Source organism: Ammospiza nelsoni, chromosome 5 (genome assembly GCF_027579445.1).
Source record: "Ammospiza nelsoni isolate bAmmNel1 chromosome 5, bAmmNel1.pri, whole genome shotgun sequence".
Taxonomy (NCBI): domain Eukaryota; kingdom Metazoa; phylum Chordata; class Aves; order Passeriformes; family Passerellidae; genus Ammospiza; species Ammospiza nelsoni.
The window spans coordinates 36,162,817-36,183,779 of NC_080637.1; the positions used below are offsets into that span (position 1 = coordinate 36,162,817).

Consider the following 20,963-nt stretch of genomic DNA (forward strand, 5'->3'; position numbering starts at 1 on the left):
CTCCTTTCAGCAATAATTCAGGACAAAGGAGTGTTTCGTAAACTATTTAAAAACAAACAAGCCAAAGCATAAAAAACAATGCAATTCCCTCTATTCCATTGAAATCTGCTTGAGTAAATCATGTTACAGGCAGCTGTGATTGATGAATTATGTATGATACAGCCTGCTACTTAGAAGTGTCCTTTAAAGTAAATTGATGTTCACCTGAAATACAATTATGCTAAGTTGGAAGGAGTAATCAATCTTATCTGTTCTTAGTAAGCTTTTCATTTTGAAATTTAAATAAACTACATCTAGGATCAGGTCATTTTTTAACAGAATAATTCTACCTCTAACCAAAATAAATTGGAAGATAAAATATAAACCAAAAATTAAATGAATGCATTGGTCATGTCAGAGAGATATTTTCTGTGCAAAGGCAATGAAAGGAAACTTGCTGAGGAAATGCAGCTTTTTGGACAATTTACAGTACAATCAGGGTTTGTAGCATAACTTACTCATAGGACCACCTTGATCATTTGATTAGTTGTAACACCAGGTCAGATCAATTAGATAAATTTCTCATCCAGATGAGAACTTTTTAAATCAGAAGTTTCCTTCATAAAGGCTTGTGTATGTCAAGGGTAAAACCATCATGTCATTTAACACAGTAAGACTTCTGTCCTAAGTCTAGCAAACTCCATATTCCAGCCAGAAACTTCTGTTTGGACAGATCCGTTCATAGAAGATTTCAGTAGCACTTTTTCCCAGTGGAGTATGTCACTCAGGGTTTTAGAAAGGAAAAGTTTTAGTGTGTACATCTTAAACTGTGTTTTTCTGTTTTCTTCTACATTTGCCTGAGAAATAACAGTGTGCAAGTTATCTTGAAATAGACTGAGAAAAAAGCTCAGAACAAAGAATAGCTATGCAGGGATTAATCATAATTATCATAAAGTTGTAATGGAGCTTTGGTTTTTGATTTGAATGGTTTCTTATTCTGCTTTTCAGTAGTTTGGCTCTGAATAGAAACCATTCTGTTTACTAATGAAAGTCTATGAAAAATCTAACTGTGAAAGTCTGACTAGTACAAGTCTTGGCATCAGTTCAGTAGGAAGATGATGATTTTAACTAAAATCAGTTTGAAATCCAGATAGAGATTTTCCATGTGTATGTTTTCAAGGTGAACAAAATAAAACATGAAGTTCATAAGTTTTTCATAAGCTACAAATTATACAGTGGGAAATATCTGTCAGTCATTTAATATTTTGCATTTTGCAAATTAACAAAATACTGTTCCTGCACTGTATATTTGGGGGCCCATATCTTTGCTAATAACAAGGGAAACTGGAGGATTAATTAACACTGGTTTAGGCATTTTAGCTCTTTAGCTTGGTACCATCATTTGGGTTTTTGAATTATGTTGTCTTGAATCCTGTTTTAACATGGAACTCTAATATTCAACTAAATGTCATTTCTGTAGAATAGCAAAATTGAATACTACTACTATTTGTAATTCTCTTCAGATAACAAATATTCTAAAAATGCACTTGATGGTTCATTCCTCCTGTGTCATTCTAATGGCTTGCTGAGTAACTGAGTTCTAAAAGACCTACACAGCCCGTTTTTCCGGGAGAATCCTGTGGGAAAAGGTGTCAAAAGCTTTAGTGAGTTTAGGTAGACAAAATCCATGGCCTTCTCTCATCCACAAAGCAGGTCACAGGAAGGGGTCAGGTAGGTCAAACAGGACCTTTCTTACAGCATGCTGGCCTGACGCCCTGGTTGTCTTGCATCTGCCGTTTGGTGGCACTCAAGGCAATCTGCTCCATGACCTTCCCTGGCACTGAGGTCAGGCTGACAGGCCTGTCATTCCTCAGAACATCCTTCCAGCCCTTCTTGTAAATGGGTGTCACATTGCCCACCTCTGGTTGTCTAGGACTTACCCAGTGAGCCAGAACTACTGGTAAATGATGGAAAGTGACTTGGTTGGCACTGCTGCCAGCTCCTTCAGGACCCTTGGATGGATCCTGTCCTTTCCAATAGACTTCTGTGTATCTAAGTGGTGTAAAAGACTGCCAACCATTTTCCCTCAGATGTTTGGTGCTTTAGTTCTGCTCTCTGTCTCTGTTTTCCAGCTCAGGGGGCTGGGTACCCAATGAACAATTGGTCTTACTATGAAAGACTGAGACTAAGAAGGCATTAAGTGCCCCAGCCTTTTCCTCATTCTTTGTCACAATGTTATTCCCTATATTCTGCCAAAAATGGAGATTTTCAGCCCTCCTTCTGTTGCTAATGTATTTATAGAAACATATTTTTAATGTGTTTTACAGCAGTGTCTAGATAAAGTTCTACTTTGGCTTTGACTCTTCAAGTTTTCTGCCTGCATAACCTCACAATGCCCTTGTAGTCCTCCTGAGTTGCTTGCCCCTTCTTCCAAAGGTCATAAACTTGTTTTTGTTATCTGAGCTCCAGACAAAGCTCTCTGTGCAGCCAGGCTGATGGTCTTCCCCACGGGCTTGTCTTTCAGCATGTGGGGATGGCCAGCTCCAGCACCTTTAGGATTTCTTAAATATGTTCAGCATTCCTGGACTCCTTTGCTCTTCAGGCAAAAACCCAAGGGGCTCTCTCAAAAAGTGTCATAAACAGGCTGAGGTAGCATTTCTGCTGACCCCTCTCCGAATTTCTCCAAGAATTGAAAACTCAAACTCTGTCATTTCATAATTGCTGAGCCCATGATGCCTTCCAATCATCACCCACCAGTCTTTGTTCACAAACAAGAGCTCCTGCGGGGCTGCTTTTTTAGTTGTCTTGCTCAGCAGCTGTGTCTGGAAGTTAACTTCCACACACTCCAGGAACCTTCTCTATTGTTACCTCTCCACTCTATTAGATTTCCAGTATTATGTCAATTCTTTTTAATGTATTACCTATGTCCTTAACTGTTTAACAGATGATAAAAAAGAGTAATTCTGAGGTCTTATAAAGTAGCATAAACAAAAATGTGTAGTTCTTTATTTGTGTTGGATTTGTTTGTGGTTTCATCCAAATCAAGGCATGATTCATCATATTATTAAGAGCTAAAGAATTAGAGCTTTAATATAGGAAACACTACAACAGACAAGGTGTAACTTAACTTTGGGTTAGGGAGAGGAAAAAATAAGGTTTAGAACAAGAAGCAAATAGGATTGCTACCTTATTTGTTAATTGCTTGTTTTTTCTTACTCACTTGGCATGTGAACTTTTTAAATAGCAGGTGGAGACAGGCTGGGGGTGAAAAATCCCTTATTTGTCAAAGAAAACAATCAATTGCATTAAAAAGCAGAGAAAAGGTGATGGAGGAGAATGAGATTCTTTGGTGGATATTTTTTACCAATAAATATAATCTGATGGAAATGTACAAATGTGCATGTGATCTGTAGCAGTTTAGCAAACTGTTCTGTTAAGGAGTCTGAAAGGAAGTAAAATTCTGGTAGAAGTGCTTATTTTTACAGTGTAGATGTCTTTGTAGAGATTCATATCTGTCAAAAATAACTGGACTGTTCTTATGATGGTAAATATACTTGAAAGGGCATTTGATTATACAATAAAGCTGCATCCAAGAGACTAGTGAAGTCAGGATTTTTGAAAAGCCCTTCAAAGATATGATGTTTTGAATTATATGGCATTTCAAACAGGAGATTTAGTTAAAGACAGAAAATTCTCACTGTACCACTCTGCAGGCAAAACCAAAAGAGAATATATTTCTATTGGCTGTAATGAATAATTGAATAATGACAGCAGTAGCCACAGCTGGTAACACTTGCATATGAGAAAGTTACAGCTATTATTTTTGTAGAAAATGTCTAATAAATCCTTCCTTCTCACAGCAGGTGATTTATGTCTTTGTAAAGGCTCTGGCATCTTTCATGATGTGCAGTTTCTTATGCCCCAGGAAAATTCAAGAAGTGCACATCACTGAATGCCAGTACTCTTCTTACAAAATTATGTTGCTTTTCAGTCAAAAAGCTATTAATCAGGTAAGAAGTTGGTTAGTATATGAAGAGACTTGGTCAACACCACTTGCTCTGATTATGTTTCTGATCTACACAAATTGATAGAGGTAGAAGCCATAAGTTGGCTTTATCATTCAGTCATCACTCAGGGTGGTAATGTGCAATACGATACTAGGTCTGTGTGAGATTTTCTTCTGTAGGCTGTTGTTCCAACTCTGTGCCTGAAACAAATTGTTTCTTACGTGTCTGGTGTCACTGGATTGCATTTTTGGGAAGATTTTACCGCGTTACGTCAATGCATCTCTTCAAGTAATCAGTGCTTGGTTTTTATTTTTTTCAAATTAAATAGAGAGAGAAGTACCAGTGATTTGAATGTTTGGTAGATATGTTTTAAAAGGCACCTCCAGTGCTGTAATGAGATATATTTCTGCACTGGTTTATTTTCTTATATTTGGTTTGATTATTTTGGAGCTTCATCTCTATTACTGTACATTTGTCAACACTGCATTTCACTTGCTGTGTGACAGCTCATTGATCACATAGATCTGTATCCTTTTGAACTTCACTTGCTGCTATGTATGTGTTCATCATTCACCCTGATTTAGTGCATCATCAGCAGTTTGAATTAGTTACCGTAGGAATCTCTGCTTCTGTGATAAATTAACTACTTTTTAGGCTTCACATTGTACATTTGGAGGGATTTTCATACAGTGCTTTGGATAGACACTGTCTCTTTTGGTGCTGTAGAATGGCCACTGTATTGAAACAAATTAGTCGGTCTTTCACAGGAGCTGTCTGGGGAAGTGTGGTGTTCAGGCTATTAAATACAGCAAGGTTCAGATCTCAGTTACTTCCTAGTATCATATTGCTGGCTATTTAAACTTCCTTTCATCCACACTGCTTTTTCCTGTTTTTTAGACATTGACCATGTGCACGAAATAGTAATGCATGAAATACTTTCATCTATTTCCATGGTATTACATGTTAATCTATTTTTTACATAGCGTATTAAACAGTGTACCCAAATAATACCTATTTATTATATCTTTCTTATCAATTCATTACAGTTAGTTGTTTGCTGTCTTTAATGAGACATCATTAGAGAATTCTTTTCAAGAATTTTCTGTAAAAGCATAAAAAATCTGCAAAGACAAACAAAAAATCAGGCATCTTAGGATCGAGGTCAATGAAGCAGTAAACTGCAATGCTACCTGCAGATCACCAGTGCACATGGAAGTACCTGGAGTCTTCTTTTGCTCAGTCAAAGGATGTAAATTTTGCCACCCAGGAGGAGCCTCTTAACATCTACAGTACCTCTGGTGTTGTAGCTGGTGCATTTACTAGGTGTTGAGTAAAGTACTTTTCAGCTGATTCTGCACCCACCTCCTCTGGTTTAGAAAAGCAGAGTGTATGACCTTAGTGAACATCAAAGTATTACCATAGATGTTCTGGCAATTAACTGTCTGAGGTAGTTGTTACCAGTCCCTTTATCTGAGAATTGTCAACTGGAGAACTTGAGCATGTTAAAGGGAGAACTTCAGAAATCATGGGAAATCTCATAGGAGCTGACATCTCTTTTTCTACAGTGCAATGTCCTATGAGATTGTTAGCATCTTTCACCTTTTTTCCCCCCTCAGTATGTCTTTTGCTTCTAATTTACATCACTCTGGATTTTAGTTTACATTTGTTAAATGAATTCAGCGTTATGAGCTGAATTTCTATAGACTTTGACTTGCACAGGTCAGTAAAAGACAGTAGGTCTGTTTCTTGCATAAGAAACTTCCATAAGTTTTCGTGTCACAATATTTTTTTCCTTTCAAAATGTTAAAGACTTATAGCATAGTAAGGGCCAGACTTGGATATCACTCCAAAAATGGAAATTCTTCCTCTAACTCCAAGAGTATTTGAGTATAGTGTATGTAGCAAAATGCTAATGCTTAAAGGAAAATTGTGTTTGAAGTTGCATAATTGAAATGTAAAATTTTTGAGAAATGCTAAAGTTAATTTTATTTTTCCATTTTTTTTTATTTTTTCCTGTGTGTGCACCTTTATCACTTTTTTAATTATGCAAGTACCCAGTGTTTTCTACATAGGACAATGTCTGATTCAGTTCACAGGGTGGACCATGCTAACTGAATTGTTCTTTTGTTCAGTAGTTTCATATACTTCTCATTTGCTTTGTAGCCCAGTTCCTAATTGCTACATTCAATTTTCTTAAATGTCATCCAGTGTGGTGTCAGGGTGCATCACCAACAGTTAATGTAGAGGACAGAAACCTCATAGGGAAGAAAGGCATGGTGCTAGGGTGGAGATCTAGGCACAGAGAAATTGACGTTAAAATTTACATAGGTGTGAAGTATGCAAAACTCCCAAGTCTTAGCACTTAGGGAGAAGAATTTATGTGTTCAAAGCACAGCTTCCACTGCCATCATTGTCAACTATGTGGCAGCTGCTCTGCCTGTGAAGACACCAAGGTGAGCCTCCAGAAAATGTTGATCATTCAACTAATATTTCTTTAAAGAGATTAATGAGAATGGAGTGCCTGTACATCTGAAGGGAAATTGGACCAATGTGAGTAAAATGAAAAAGAGCCATGAAATTTGGATATCTATTTTGAAACCCAAGAAGATATTCTGTTAAAATGTTTAGCATTATAAACCACTTGAGATATTCAGAACAGTTGTCACATCAGGATCAGTCACAGAGTCCAGCTCTGCTACAAATGAGACCACAGTGCTGTCCTGGTATGCAACAAGCTGATCTACAGACACAGTTGAGGGTATTTGGTTTATCTACAGTTCTACAGTTTAACTATTAACCTTTTGGAAAGCAGAACATTGGCAAGGCTGAACACAATGCACCCACAATTTTAGCAGCCACACATCATGTGTGCTGGTGGATTTTTGCCCCATATAACGTTGGTGCTCTGCAAAGGGAGCTTTTTCCTGAAATGGTGCATTAGCAGAATATTCCTGTTAGGTTAAATTATCTCCTTTCCATCTTTCTGCTCTGCTTTATGTTCCTGGAGCATTTGGATCAGACAGTTTTCTTCCTGAGTTGTGGGAGTTGCCAGGAGAAGGGAGACATGGGCTCTTTGCTTTCTGTTTCAGGGCCTGAGTCTCCCTCTGAGTGTAAGCAGCTGTGAGCGGTTGGTGCAGGGAGAGAGAGGGTCTCTGTTGCTCCTGGGATATCTAAGTGATCAGTGCTAGGAAAAAGCATTTTCCTGAAACAAGATCATTTTCCTTCTGACCTTTAGAGCTGTGCTCCAGTGCATGGGGACAGCAGATGGAAGGACACACTGATTAAAAAAAAAAAAAAAAAAAAAAAAAAGAAGTGGTATTTTTCAGTACTTTCTGGTGTTGACTAAAATTTTGGAGAAGAATTCTATCTAAGATGTACTCTTTGAAGACAGGATTTCAGTTCACACAGTTACACTCTGCCCACATTGGAGGTCGCAGCAAAGAACATAAAATGTGGTGAGGGTGGCTGCTGCTGAACCTCAAAAGCCAGCAGTGTCCCTAGTGCCTGGGTTCAGAGCAAGGTTATGGATGGTATTGCCTTCATTAGGAGGAAGTCATGGTGTTCTTCAGCTAGGATAAAATGTTAATTTGCTGTGCCGATAAAGCTTTTACAAAAAGAAAAAATTAGTATACACACTGTGTATAAACCAAGTTTGTTTTCTTGGAACAGCATTACCAATGTTAGAGTCAGTCATGTTACAGATACTGCATAGCTATTCACTTGGTGTGACTTCAGTGAGCTTCTTTTTGTTGCATATGAAATTCAGTTATGACTGTTTTTTCTTTCATTTTTATTGTAGGAATTATTAAGAGAAAGAGTGATAGATAGGAATTTCCAGATAATGTCAGCAGACTCAGCAGCTATTTACAAAAATGTTTTCTTTTGGAATAGAATTACACTGTTTTCCTGATAGCAGCTCAGTGCCAGCCTTACCTCTGTTGTTATGAGGCAGCTCAGTGGATTTTACAGGGCACTGGAAGGGAATAATTTTGTGCGTGATTTTGCTGCTCTTATGCAATCAGAATTTCCATTAGGTCTTTAGAAGTCAGTGAGGATATTTTCAGAACAAATACAGCTGGATTGAACTCCTAGTTAACATGTTATATATATTGGAAATTAAACAAATAGATCAATCTACTTCAGTCTAGTGGAGGACATTCAGAAAAAAATATCCTGAATCTGTGCTGGACAAAACATGCTGTTGTGAAAACTTTCTCCTCTTCTTTATCATCTCTTTCTTCTCTTCCTCCTCCCTTTTTTCTCTTCCCCTTCCTCTTCCTTTTCCTTCCCCTACATGCATTTAAAGCTAAGTTACTGTGGCTAACTTGACACATGTCTCCAGATGTAAAGGCTAATGATTTTTAAGGTGTCTATATTTTGGAAAAAAAAAAGGTGCAGCTCTAGGTACTGAATTGTGTAAAGGTGTTTTGCAAAATGAGAAACATTTGCTCATTGATTCTCTATCTGTTATTCACTGTTAATGTGTGAGTGTTGCAGGTCCTTATGGTCTAGACACGGTGACATGCTTGCAGAAAGTTTTCTTGATTGGTTTACGGACACCTTTTCATAATAAAGAGCAATAACTTTTTTCCAAGTCTGGTGTTTATATAGAGAAAATTATTACAGAAAAGTACAGCAGAGATTTTGCCTGGTTAGCAATTCTTGGTCATAGTTCAGATTAATGCAGAGGAATGAGCAGCCAACCTGTCACTATTAGCATGTGCCATCTAAATATCTCTGGAAAACTTTCCATCTTTTTTTTTGTGTGCACTGAAAGTATAATTTTTGAGCAATGTGTGGTTTTAGGTTGAAGTGTATTATACAACCAGACAAGACAGAATTAAATTAATGTACAAATTCAGTCAAATGTATGCAGTTCGATTTCAGAGTGCTTTATTCTGTAGGATTTGTCCTTAGCTCAGTATTTCAGTACTGCTACCAAATAATATATCAAATACATTTTTTCTTTAAAGCCAAGCTTCATATACTAGCAGGTTTCTCCCTGCACAGCAGATACCATCTGACTCTGCCATGCACTAACTTCGCAATCCTTCTAACTGTTCCCTTTAGACTTCACTTACAAACTGCTTTGCCACCACACTGCAACTGTTGCTGCTGTGTTTCAAAATGGAACCACCCTCCTCTTCATATTCATAGCTAAAAGGTGAAGTTGAATTTTACAAGGGAAATAAACCTCTCAATTTAATATTTCTCATATTTTATCAAGGATTCTCAGCAAAGCAGAATATATTTTAAAGTAGCTGTAAATTTGCCAGAATACAGATTTTTATTCAGTTTTAGATGCCCCATTTACATTGGGTTCATGGAGTTGCACTACAGAAGATTATTAATTGAAAAATTGAACTCTTTACAGTCACTTGAAGTTTTTCTTCTTGTGTTGGAATGAAAATGAAGGGCCATGTTGAATTTAGTTGGCTTATTTCTAATTTATAATACTGGTTTCTTATCAACCAGCAGTGGGTAGAGCAAAGAAAGCAATCCCATTGACTTAACGATGGCTCTTGCCTGCTTTCTTTTACTGGCTTTTCCTGTATCTCAGCCTGCATATAACAGGGCACAGGTCCTGTCTGGATCCTCTAAATGAATGTTATACTTCTAATATAATGGATGAGATATTCTCAACCTTGCCCTAAATTTTCTCCCACAAAATCAATGCTAAAACTCCCATTGGCCCTTATAATGCCAGAAATGTCAGTTCTGCTGATCTGATTATCATTAGCATCAATGGGAGTATCATGAATTACAAAGGAAAAAAGGACAAAATAAAATGCTATAATTATGTGGCCCATTCAGCATCATTGGCTCCGGAGAGAATTAAGATTTATTTCCATGTGTGGTTCCAGTTTAACTCTTTCTGATTAGTAGTTATAGCTTGCTGTTTAGACATAATGATTTAATTGTAGATATTACATATTGACTGGATATTTTCCAGTTGCTGCTGGTTTGTCAGCATGATATCACTGTTGTACGTGAAAAAAGTCTAAATGCACCTTTTGGAAATTAAGGGCTGGAATTTCAGCAGATGTACAGTGATAGGATTCCACTGAGTTTCTTCCCTAGGATTTTATGTGTTCCCTGAAATAGTGACCCAAAGAGAAGGCAAAACACAGCTGAAGTGAATTTTTGTATGATGGCTTTGAAGTATGTTGCACACCTTTTGGGCTTTTTTTAAGCTTCTTTTTACCTATTTGTGAGTTTGAACTAGAAGCTGTCTAAGAAGCTCCTGGTAGTAGACATTTTAAACAGGGTAATACAAAAGTTCATTCAAAACTGCAGAGGGTGGTAATTACAATTGAATTAGTTGAACCTCATGGTAGCCCGATGTGGACACTTTAAAAACAGAAGTTAAATGTTATTTCCTTTCTTTGATTTCTTTGATTTCTGATTGTAGTGTTTTTATTAAGTTTCTGAGTTTAGTCTACTTCAGTTTTGAATGCAGCGTCCACACATGATTTCTAATGAAGGTTAACTAATTCACTATAAAAATTAGCTTATGGATGAGAAATGACACTACCAACTGTTATTTAAACATTTAAAAAGAACATTTGAGCATCACTTTTAGAGAAATACACTTCTAAATAAAATTTTGTTCCTCTTAAATGTGATGCACTGATAATCTTTCTCTTAGCTATATTCTGAAATCATCACTGTGTATCTTTCTGTCCAGTCTCTTTCATGATACTTGGCACATACTTGGACAGGCCACTGGCTTAGGAAACCACTGTTCTGTTTTCCTCAATGCTGCCTCCAGCTGCTTGTTCTCCTCCATTCATGGCCACCCAACACCACTTCATTTATTCCAGTGGAGTTTGGAGTCCTCCTTGGTAAGCTTGATCAAGGAAGGAAGGGTGTCATTAGTGGGGAATGCTAGATTCACTCCTATATAGGCCATTTTGGAGTTCTAATCTGAAAAGTAGCATCAGAAACAGGGGCATGGGTCCAAGGAACAGCAAAGATTGTGAGACCTGCTTAGTCTGGCTGTACCACTAAAGTATCATCAAACTGTGGTGCTCAAGGCAGATACAGGAATGCATTTGATGCTGTGACTGTAACAGATGTGATAATTTTAATACTAGGTAAGGGCTATCTACATAGTCAGGCCTGTTATCTGCAAGCATTACCTTATATTCCTTATGAGCTTGCTATTTCAATATAATTTTGATGTTGCCTTTTTGTTATTTTGAGTTGAAATGTTTTTTAGTTAGTTAAATTCTTGGCTTTTGAGTAACTTTAGTTTTCATAGGAAGAACATTTTAATGCCATTATAGATTAAAGTATAGGAAGAAAATCAACATTTTTGATCCTCTGGTGGAAGCTATGATGAAAATATATTCTATGACTCTAGTATATTCTGTATGTTGGCAGTTTCTTACTAGACTGCCTGAAAGTAGTTTTGGGCACTTCTAGTAAGACCGTGTTGAAAGTGAAGTAGTTGTTTGGCTTACTTGTCCAGGAAAAACCTGTTTTCCAGTTTTTTTCTTGGCTGGCATTGCAGTAGTGCTTTGACAACTGGTCTGATAACAGCTGTTCTTTCAGTTTGGAGGTACCTCTGCAGCTTGACTCACTGTACAAATTAATTCTTGACACAAATAGAGTTAACCACCAACTAATTTGCCTTACACAGTGTTGACCATGACCAGTAAGGTGAATTTACCTACTCCTTTGTTGCTTGGCTGACTGCACAGCCGAGAGGGTGATCACTTCTCTTCCTTATGGCTGTTTCTTTGGGATTAGTCTCTTGTAAAGCTGAAAAATACTGCAAATGTAGTTGGCTATTTTAACTTTTCTATTCAGTAGGCTTCCTCTCTTATGGGAATCTTCAGAGTTTTGTAGTTTGCTGGTAGTCCTTTACCACTGGTTCACACTCCCTCTTGTTTGTTGCTCACCTTTGCGGCCATGTGCACTACTCTGATCCTGGCCCAAGCTTTTTTATTTGAATGTTAGACAATGTTAAGATAATGTGTGACAGCAGATTTGATTTTAACAGTGTGAAGGAAGGGAAGAAAAAGGGTCATGTTAGAGTCAGCATCTGTCAGATGGTGTCTGTTGGCTTAAGGTTAGGTATATAAATTTCTAGGAAAACAAACATGCTGGATTTGATACCTGGAGCCTTAGAGACTGACTTCTACCTGAAGAAAATGGTTTTATTTTTAGTGTTAAATCTTCAGTGATATACAGCAGTCATGTATAAAAGCACTGAACAGGAACATATTGTAGGCCAAAGGGAGGAGGATGTGTACTGAGAAGTAGGAATGAAATACAAAAAATGGGAGGTAGAGGCAGGTCTGCTTTACCTGAGCCCTGGGAATGGAGAAAAATAGCCAAGAATTGGAGATGAAAATAGTTTGCTACATTTCCCTCCCTCATATAGTGGAATTTTCCAGTTTTCTTTAGGAGAAAAATGAAGTTTCTCAATCTGTTTAAGATCTCAGCATCACTCATGTAAGTCTGGAGCTGTTCCTTCAGCTGAGCAGTCAGCTTCATACAGATTAACTGAGAAAGGAATTTAGTCCTAGGTCTGATATTTTGGTTTCTGTTTATAGATGTAAAATCTCCCCTGAAACTAAGGCACATGTTTGGAGACTTACTCCTCCTTTATACTTGCTTAACTTTTTGGTATTAACTGTTTTGTATTTATCAGTCACTGCGTTTTGTTAGTTGTGAGCATTATCATGTTTGGATAGTGGGGTAGTTAATTTATTTTGCAACCAAGAGGCTTTCTTAATAGGCAATATTGCAAAGAAATGAAAGACTTTTCCCTTTTAAATAATCTCCTTTTCTTAGAAATATCTAATACAATAAAAGATCTGAAAGCTTAATCACTACAGCATTACTGAAACCATCTTTCAAAATCTTTTAGCATTTTTCACTGTTCCTATTACTGTTCAATCTATCTTCTCCAGTTTACAAGAAATAATTTCAAAAGCATTGAGCCTTTTAATTCTATTTTGGGAGGGGTTTAGGATTACTGTTTGATAACACATTATACTGTAGTCTAAATCTGTTGGGATTTTTGGAAGGATCTTATCCTTTGGATGTGCAATAAATGGACTTTGTTTTCATGGTATCACAGAGTCAGGATACTTGGTTGCTTATTTATTTATTTATTTCCTTAATGTTAAGGCTTACTAAAACATGTTAGAAAACTGCATTGTCTGATTAATTTTTTATTGATAGATGTGAATGGATCACATTCCATTATTCTTTTTGGCAAAGAGTGGCTTCATGTTTTAAAGTGAAAATATTAGGAAGACTATTACAAGAGGATGCGTGCTGAAAATGTAAACCCAGCTAATTACATTTGGTTGTGTGTTTTTGATTAATTTTCATGTTGTGTGACAGTGCCCTAGGGTCTGTGAACTCTTCCTACTTTCTTCATGACAATGAAAAACTTTAGAGGCAGCATTACAGTGAAGGAGAATGGAAGAGTTGTAGAAGAGCGCTCTTGAGTCTTTGAGTTGTTAAAGAGATTTGCCTGCCACCTTTTGTGCTCACATACACTGTAGGGCTATAGCTGACAGGGAGGTGGCTAATGCATATCTTCATGCTCCAGCATACTCCAGTCAATGGAACAGCTTTTGTCAGTGATAGACTTGCAAGTTTATGACGGGAAGCAGCCTTGCAGCCAGATGGTTTTGGGCATATGTGTTTATGAATAAGTGGCTTTAAGTCACTTCACCTCCTTTGGAGCTGTGCTGAGCACAGCTTAGATTCAGACAGCTGTGTTTTCAGTGTCATCCTCCTTTTCTGTTCTGTGGCTTGCATCTCTGTTCTGTTTGCTTTGGTTTTTCTACTAAATGTACAGGCAAAGGGGTGGCTAATACTCCAGCCCTGGAGAATTACAGTGAATGAGAGCGTGTATTCTGCCCCTCTGCAAGCTGCTTAAGACTTAGATATGTGTCCCCAGATGGAAAAATGGATTCTATTCCTGCTTGTTCCATCCTTAGAATAGACAAGAAGGGTATGTATAGATCTTTGGCTCCTATTTTACTATTTCCTGATATGTATTTGATGCTGATATGTCTTTTCCTTTTTAAGCTGAATGCCTGTCAGTGGAAGAGGAAGTGAGACTCATCATCTGGTAATGAAAGTTCAGGCAGGGTCAGAAGCTATCCAAACTACCTTTGGAGTCAGCAGCTCAGGTGGCAGTATAACTTTGCAGCAGAGCTGGGAGTGGTTGGATCTGGCAGAGTTCTCAATATAAAGGCTGTACACATTCCATAAAGATCTGTAAAAACACGAGTGGCTTGGGGAGAGTGAAGTGGGGAACAGTAATGCACTATGTCTTCTAATGCTAGAAATAGGAAGCAGCAGATGAAACCAGTAGACAGGCAGGTATTTGGAACAGGTATCACACAACACATCACTGAAGTGAGAAATGATTTTTCATAAGGTATTGCAAATGCTGATTTGTTCAGAAAGCAACCAGCCGAATTCACAGAAGATAACTATTAAATGCAAGGATACTAATCTGCTTAGGATTTCTGGTTCTGTGAAGTGCTGGGTGATGGAAGAGCAGTTGTGGGAGGTACCACTGTATGCTTTTCTAGTTTTATCCTGTTTTCAGGTGTTTTCTACTGGTTATTGTTGAAAAAAATATATATGAGGCTAGGAATAAGAGGATATTTGATGAGACCTGTTTCAGAAGCCTTATGCTCTTGTGGCTTTCGAAAGCACACTCAGATTTGAGATTGCAATGTCGGTTTACTAATGAAAGCCTATGTTGATGCACACTGTCACTTAGGACTGATTTTTGTGCAGGTGTTTGATAACACTCCTAGTTTTATGTTGTGTTTATGCTCTTGATGCAACTTTCATGAAATAATGACAAAATCGATGATTAGGCTGTATGGTACAAGGAACGTACCAAGACATTGTGTTTCTTATTGTGTATTCTTATTTCATGGTAAAGGTTAGGATTGCTTTTGTTTTTCTTTGTGAGCTAAACATGTTAGATTGGAGGATAATAAATTTTTAACTGAGTGACAGGCCACATTTGAACTGTCCAATCCATGTGTTGGGAGGAAAAAAAATGAACAAAACCAAACCCTAAAGAAAAGGAAGAAGCATTTAAACTCTGCAGTCTTTCTGAACACAAAATGTAGAAGTCAAATATAATGTCTAATGGTAGAGTGGTAAGGTATTGCCTGGATGAAGTCCTCAAGTATTCCACCCATTTTCTTTTGCTCTGTAATGATTCTAACAGCATCTCTCTGAAGGACCAATATATGCAGCATTTTCTAGTATTGCTTAAAATGTGGATTGTATATCTGTTGTTATTTATTTACCTTGTCCCACTTTTGTTTATTCCCATTTTAGCTTTCTAATTTGCAATTCAGCTTTTTTAGCCTTGGAAGCTGTTGAATGTTTCACTGTGCCTTAAATGGTTCTGTATTTTTAGACAAAATGGAAACACAGTGTGCTATAGGGGAAGCCTGTATAATATTGTCTTTTTTCTGAGTTAGTCTCATGACATTGTTAAGACTCAGCACTGCATTTAAAGAGTCAGTGTTCTCATTTAGCCTTCTTAGTCTGTGATTAAATGGGAGTTGTTGTTTGTTTCACTATAAGTTGGCTGACAAAAGCTAAATCTGTCACAGGTGCTACAATTTGTGTATCAGAAAATTTGCTTTCCAAATACTAATTATTCCCAAAGTATCTTACTTCACACAAAGCACAGATAACACAGTCAGCAAATTTGTCCTAGTTTTATCATTGTGCAGTAAATTAGGGTTTGTCTTCTACCATTGTGCAAAGTGAAGATGGTAGAAATTCAATTGTAGGAGAACCAGTTGATGTACAACCTCTGATCTGTGTTTTTCACTTAATTCTCCCAATCAAATGCTTGAAATGTATATTATTCAAATAATCGCTGCTGAATTTCACTTTTGTAACTGAATGAACTGTTATCAAGGGACATGGGATAGTGGGAAACAACAGTGTTGTCTCTCCAGAAGTCATTTTAAAAAGCAAGTATTTTATGCGTGAAAGACCTAGACCCAAGCTGGTAGTATGCTTAAACTATTAATTTTGGAAGTTATTGTAATATGATGGAAGCTTATTGAGAATTATCTTTCTTGGGAGAACAATGGACCTTCAGCTATTGAAACTGTGGTGGAATAAGTGAATGCATTCAGTTTAGAACCCCCTCAGACTCTGAGTCACAGGTGGCTTGAAAACACACATGTAAGTTCCTGTGCACAAGCATGGAGTCAGATTCCTGTCATATGTCCTCCACTGCTCTCTGTTGTGGAGAGCCTTTGTGATAATCTGTTGCAGCCCTAGTTGCTAGCATTATGTGTTTTAACACTGGGGGGCCAGGATCTCCCTAGATGAGAGTTTTGAGTTCAGATGGACTATTGCTCAGTTAAATCTTCTGTAATGAATCCAACTGTCATCCAAGTGCACAAATTTTTGACACTAGACAAAGCAGAATGACCAGCTAAAATAGCAACTGGAACTGTCTTTTAACAGCTTCTCCTTTCATTGCTGGAAATTACCTAGGAACCTTTCCCAAGATTAGACATGTATTCTAAAGATATATATTAAAGATATTGAGCTTTATGTTATATATATTAAAGATATTTAGCTTCTGAAATGACTTACACAGAAAAGGAAGAGCATTTAATTTTTAGCAACAATTTTGCATTGCAAAGTAGCTTAAGAAACTGTTTATTTATTCCCTTAGGATAAACATATTGTGTATTTCTAGATTTCTAACAAATGCAAACATTGATGTGATTTAACTCCTAATAGCAGTGTTGCACAGCTCCAGTTGTTTGGCCTATGTATTTTAATACTGATTTTTATTTTTATTGTATTTTTGCAGGACTATTTAACCATTCACAAGTATGGCAATGCAGCCAGAAATGATCTCTGGAACACATTGTCAAAGGTAAAATGCTTTAATCTATTGCACTGCGGGAGAAATAGGAATTTGCTATGGTGTTTTTCTTGGTGAGATCAGGAGTGAATAGTGCACACTGAGATCTTCAAACCACAGAGCAAATATCAAAACTGATGCAAAGAAATTTCATTTGAGTTAGACTAGGAAACCATATTAAAAAGATGAGATCTGCAGCATTTCTATTCTTTGTTATGTTAGAATATATGAAACACATGAAAGTGCTGAGCTTTGGCATTTCCATCACATGCGTCTGTGATTTTGTATGGAGTTAAGATTTTTGTGAAGGACAAAAATATTAAAGCTTCAAAGTATGATGTAAACAGAGAACTATTTACTGTAATATTTGGCATGCTGTAGAGACTTATATATCCAGGTTTGGCTTGAGTTCTAGAACCTGGTCTAGTGCTACACAATGGCTCATCATTTCTAAGATGAGCAAAGTGTCCCTGAATTTCTCCCCTATGGGCCTAGTCTGAGCTAGTCTGAGTCTTCCCCAGAAATAGACTGAGTGGAGGACAATGTGGAGTACAGTCAGAGAGTTTTGACACAGGTACCAGTTCAAGCCATACAAAACATCACTATCTAGTTTTAACCACTGACACCAAAACTAGGATTTAGCTGGAGGTCAAGGCATCTAGACAAGCAGGTGTATACATGTAAACTAGATGTCCAAGATCCTGTTCTTCTCACTGAGTCTTCAGTTGCTGAATCACAGACTTTTAAAAGCTTTTACCTTAATTTATTCTACCTGGCTTCCAGCTGCCAGCTGAGAAGCACGTCTGTTGTAGATACAATGGTTCTGAAAGAATGCGTTGAGTATTTTAGGACATGTCATTTGACACTAGTCAGGAACAGGAACAACTGGACTCCCAGAAATCTAGTCAATATAGTCAGCAGAGCTTAGAAAGTAATTCAGTTGGCTAGCCACTACATGATTTTTTATAATAAGCCTGAACCACTGACTGTTGACTAGAGACTTGAGATAATTGTTCAAATATAGGCAACTAGTGCCAGATTAGGTACAGTAGGATGTTTAAGACATTCATGTGTGTCTAACCAATTTAGCATCAGATATATGGGGAAATCTCTGCTCTTCTGAAGTGGCTGGTAAAGGTCAAATGTCATTATTCACATACATGTGGGCAACTGAACCAAGTCCTCTGTCTGTACTGACTACTAATGAGAGTTGAGACAAGTGACATACAGTCAGGCTTTTAAATCTGTGTCTTAATCTGTAGCTGAATGTCACCACAAGAAATCTTTCTTTCCAGCCTCTGTTAAAGCCTCTGGGCCATGGGAGGTCAGAGGAATGAATGTTGTCTTGAAAGAACAGCAGAATCTGCAGCTAATGAAGTGGAACAAAAATGAGACTGTATTCTGGTCCATAACCACTGCAGCTATACTGTATGCTCATAGTTACTGTTGCAGCTAATAATTCTGTTTGCCTCAGTTGTAAATGCATTTGTTGCCAGCCCCTTTGTTCCTAGGGCAGTGCAACTGCAGCTTCAGTTCTGAAGACATCTTCTGCTTGTATTCATCAGAGATTGCTCAGTCTGTGGTCTTGGACTGTTCGACAGCTAGGAGCATGTCTGTCACTGCAGAACAAATGATGCCTCCTTCTCCTCATATGCAGTCTCATCTCCCACGATGCTGTAGTATCTCTTTGTGTTTCAGACAAAAATCCACTTGTAAAACAGCCTTTTTATTGACATATGGAATCAAATATGAACACATTAGTCCTCCATGTGTTCTAACAGGTGCAGTTTATGAAGCAGCAGGGGATATCTTGGTATACATAGCCTCACTTTGGATATAAGGGACAGTATTTTCAAATAACCAGTCATTTTGATTTTCAGAACAGAGAAGCACTATATTTTTAGAAATTAAGGCCCTTCAAATATGCCTTATAATAAGTGCCTAGATCAACTAACATTGTATCTTTTTTAACCTTAGCTGGTTAAGAATAGCTACCCTGTATTTCTGTGGCCCTTGTTAAAATCCTGTAAAGCAGGTTATTTCTTCTGTTTCAGCAGATGTATTTGAATGATGTGGAAAACATGACTTTCTGACTGTCACTCTCCTCTCTGTTAAGATTACTCAACATTTATTTTAAAGATACACAGAGCCTTAAGTTCAATTATGTAGTGAGAGCCTTAAGTTCAATTATGTAGTGTCTGTGTGTTGGGTGTAAGTGTGTGTGTGTGTATCTGCATACATGTGTGATGGTTATTTTACCCTCCAAAAACAGTTTTGATCCTGGGACAAAAAAAAAAAAAAGGTTTTACATATTAATACTGCTTCAGTGTATTGAAACTTTTCTTTTTTTTTCTAAGGCTTTAAAAAGGGTTGGAAAATCTGTAAATATCCAAGAGGTAATGGATCAGTGGACACTACAGATGGGTTATCCTGTTATCACTATCTTGGGAAATGAAACTACAGACAACATCATAGTCATCTCCCAAGAGCGTTTTGTTTATGACAGTGATACTAAACCCAAGGATCCTGCCCGTGGGGACACCAGGTACTTGTATTTCTCAATTATTATCTTTCAAGATGCAGTAGTTGTTTAAGTAAGTATTTTATATGTGTAGTTTTATGCAAATGTTTTTTTTTTCAAAATCTTAGCTTTGCTTGGGGTCAATAGCCTGTGGTGATACTTTAATTTGAACTGTAGTAAAGTTGAGGCTAATTAAAAGAATTGGAAAAAAATCCCCAGTTCCATTCTGACAATTCTCTGTGGCAGTGTCTTGCATCACTCATCTATTTCCTCCTCTTTTCTTTTGATTTTTTCACATTCCATGAAGTAATTTGGAATGTGATTGGTAGGTCTGATAGCTCTTAAGAAATTTTGTGGAATGAACCTCTTGACACTCATACACTGAGTAGGCAGATGTAAATATATATCAGCTACAGACCTTGCTTGACTTGGGAAGGAGTCAGGAGCTGAACTGGACCTCTGTAGAAGGCAAGGGGTTCCAGCTCTTTCATTTTTGGAGGCAGCTGAACTGGTCCTATAGGAACTGTTACACTGTCTGAAATCAGCGTCCCTGTCTCCACGCCTTTTACATTTATTAGATTGTTTTGTTCCTCCTCCCATCTGACCCTATATGCTTCCTTCATCCCAAAGACAAGATAACGTTCCTGCCTGATCCTGGGGAATCCTCATTGTTTCGAGTAGTTTTGGCATCATATTTTAAGGCCAAGAATAGCCCTTGCTAGCTGATGCTAGAGAATTTCAAGATGGCCTTTGAAGTTTCTGTGTTGACCTGTTCATGCTCAGTGTGAAAGAGGGTACACTATTAACCTGGAATATTCTGTGTTAGTCCAGTAGATATAAATTGTTGAAAAATAAAATTTAATACAAAATTTTGGTTGACATATCTGGAGCTTGTAGAATATTCCTGTTGAAGAAGGCCTAAAAGGATAGTAACATTTACTGGAAAGTATTTAGAAGTTCATTATCTTTTTCTAGAACTTGAATACTATGGAACTCAAACATGACACAGAGCAAATAGTTGTTTTTCCAATAGCTGTATTGGAACAACCTAACAGGGCATTAAGCATCTGTCTAAATTCTGGGCTGAAATTAGTTCCTTTGTGAAAAAGAGATTAAACAACTGAATGTGGACTATTGGAAGTGTTCATGACTCACAGCTCTGCAGCAGGAGAGAAATTCTCCCTTCCTCTCTTGAAAATTTCTTTTGGGCAAGTTTATATATGTGTAATGTAATGCGAGTGGATTTTACTACTCAGAACAGCAATTATTATTATTTTTTATTTACTAAAACAGATATGTTAAGCCTTCTAAGTGTTGTAGAGACTTTTAAAAATAGATTTTTTAGGTATTCAATATTGATTGAAGTAACTGTTACTGTAATGTATGAGTAAAGACTACTGGGTGTGTAAATGATACCAGGGTGATATGGTGAGTTGACTCTGACTGATAGGGCTTGGCCTTAGCCAGCAATGGGTCTCTCCTGGGGCTGGCAATGGCTTTGCTGAACATGGGGGAAGGTCCTGTTAGCTTCTCACAGAAGCCACCCCTGTAA

General features: G+C 37.4%; 1 protein-coding gene across 1 annotated transcript in view; it reads left to right on the top strand.

The window, feature by feature from the left end:
- Positions 1-20,963, top strand: part of TRHDE (thyrotropin releasing hormone degrading enzyme) — a 209,891-nt gene that overhangs the window by 113,720 nt on the left and 75,208 nt on the right. Inside the window, exons 8-9 of the mRNA XM_059472905.1 lie at positions 16,837-16,902; positions 19,248-19,435. Of these exons, the coding sequence (XP_059328888.1) occupies positions 16,837-16,902; positions 19,248-19,435 (254 nt within the window). The remainder of the gene's footprint in view (positions 1-16,836; positions 16,903-19,247; positions 19,436-20,963) is intronic.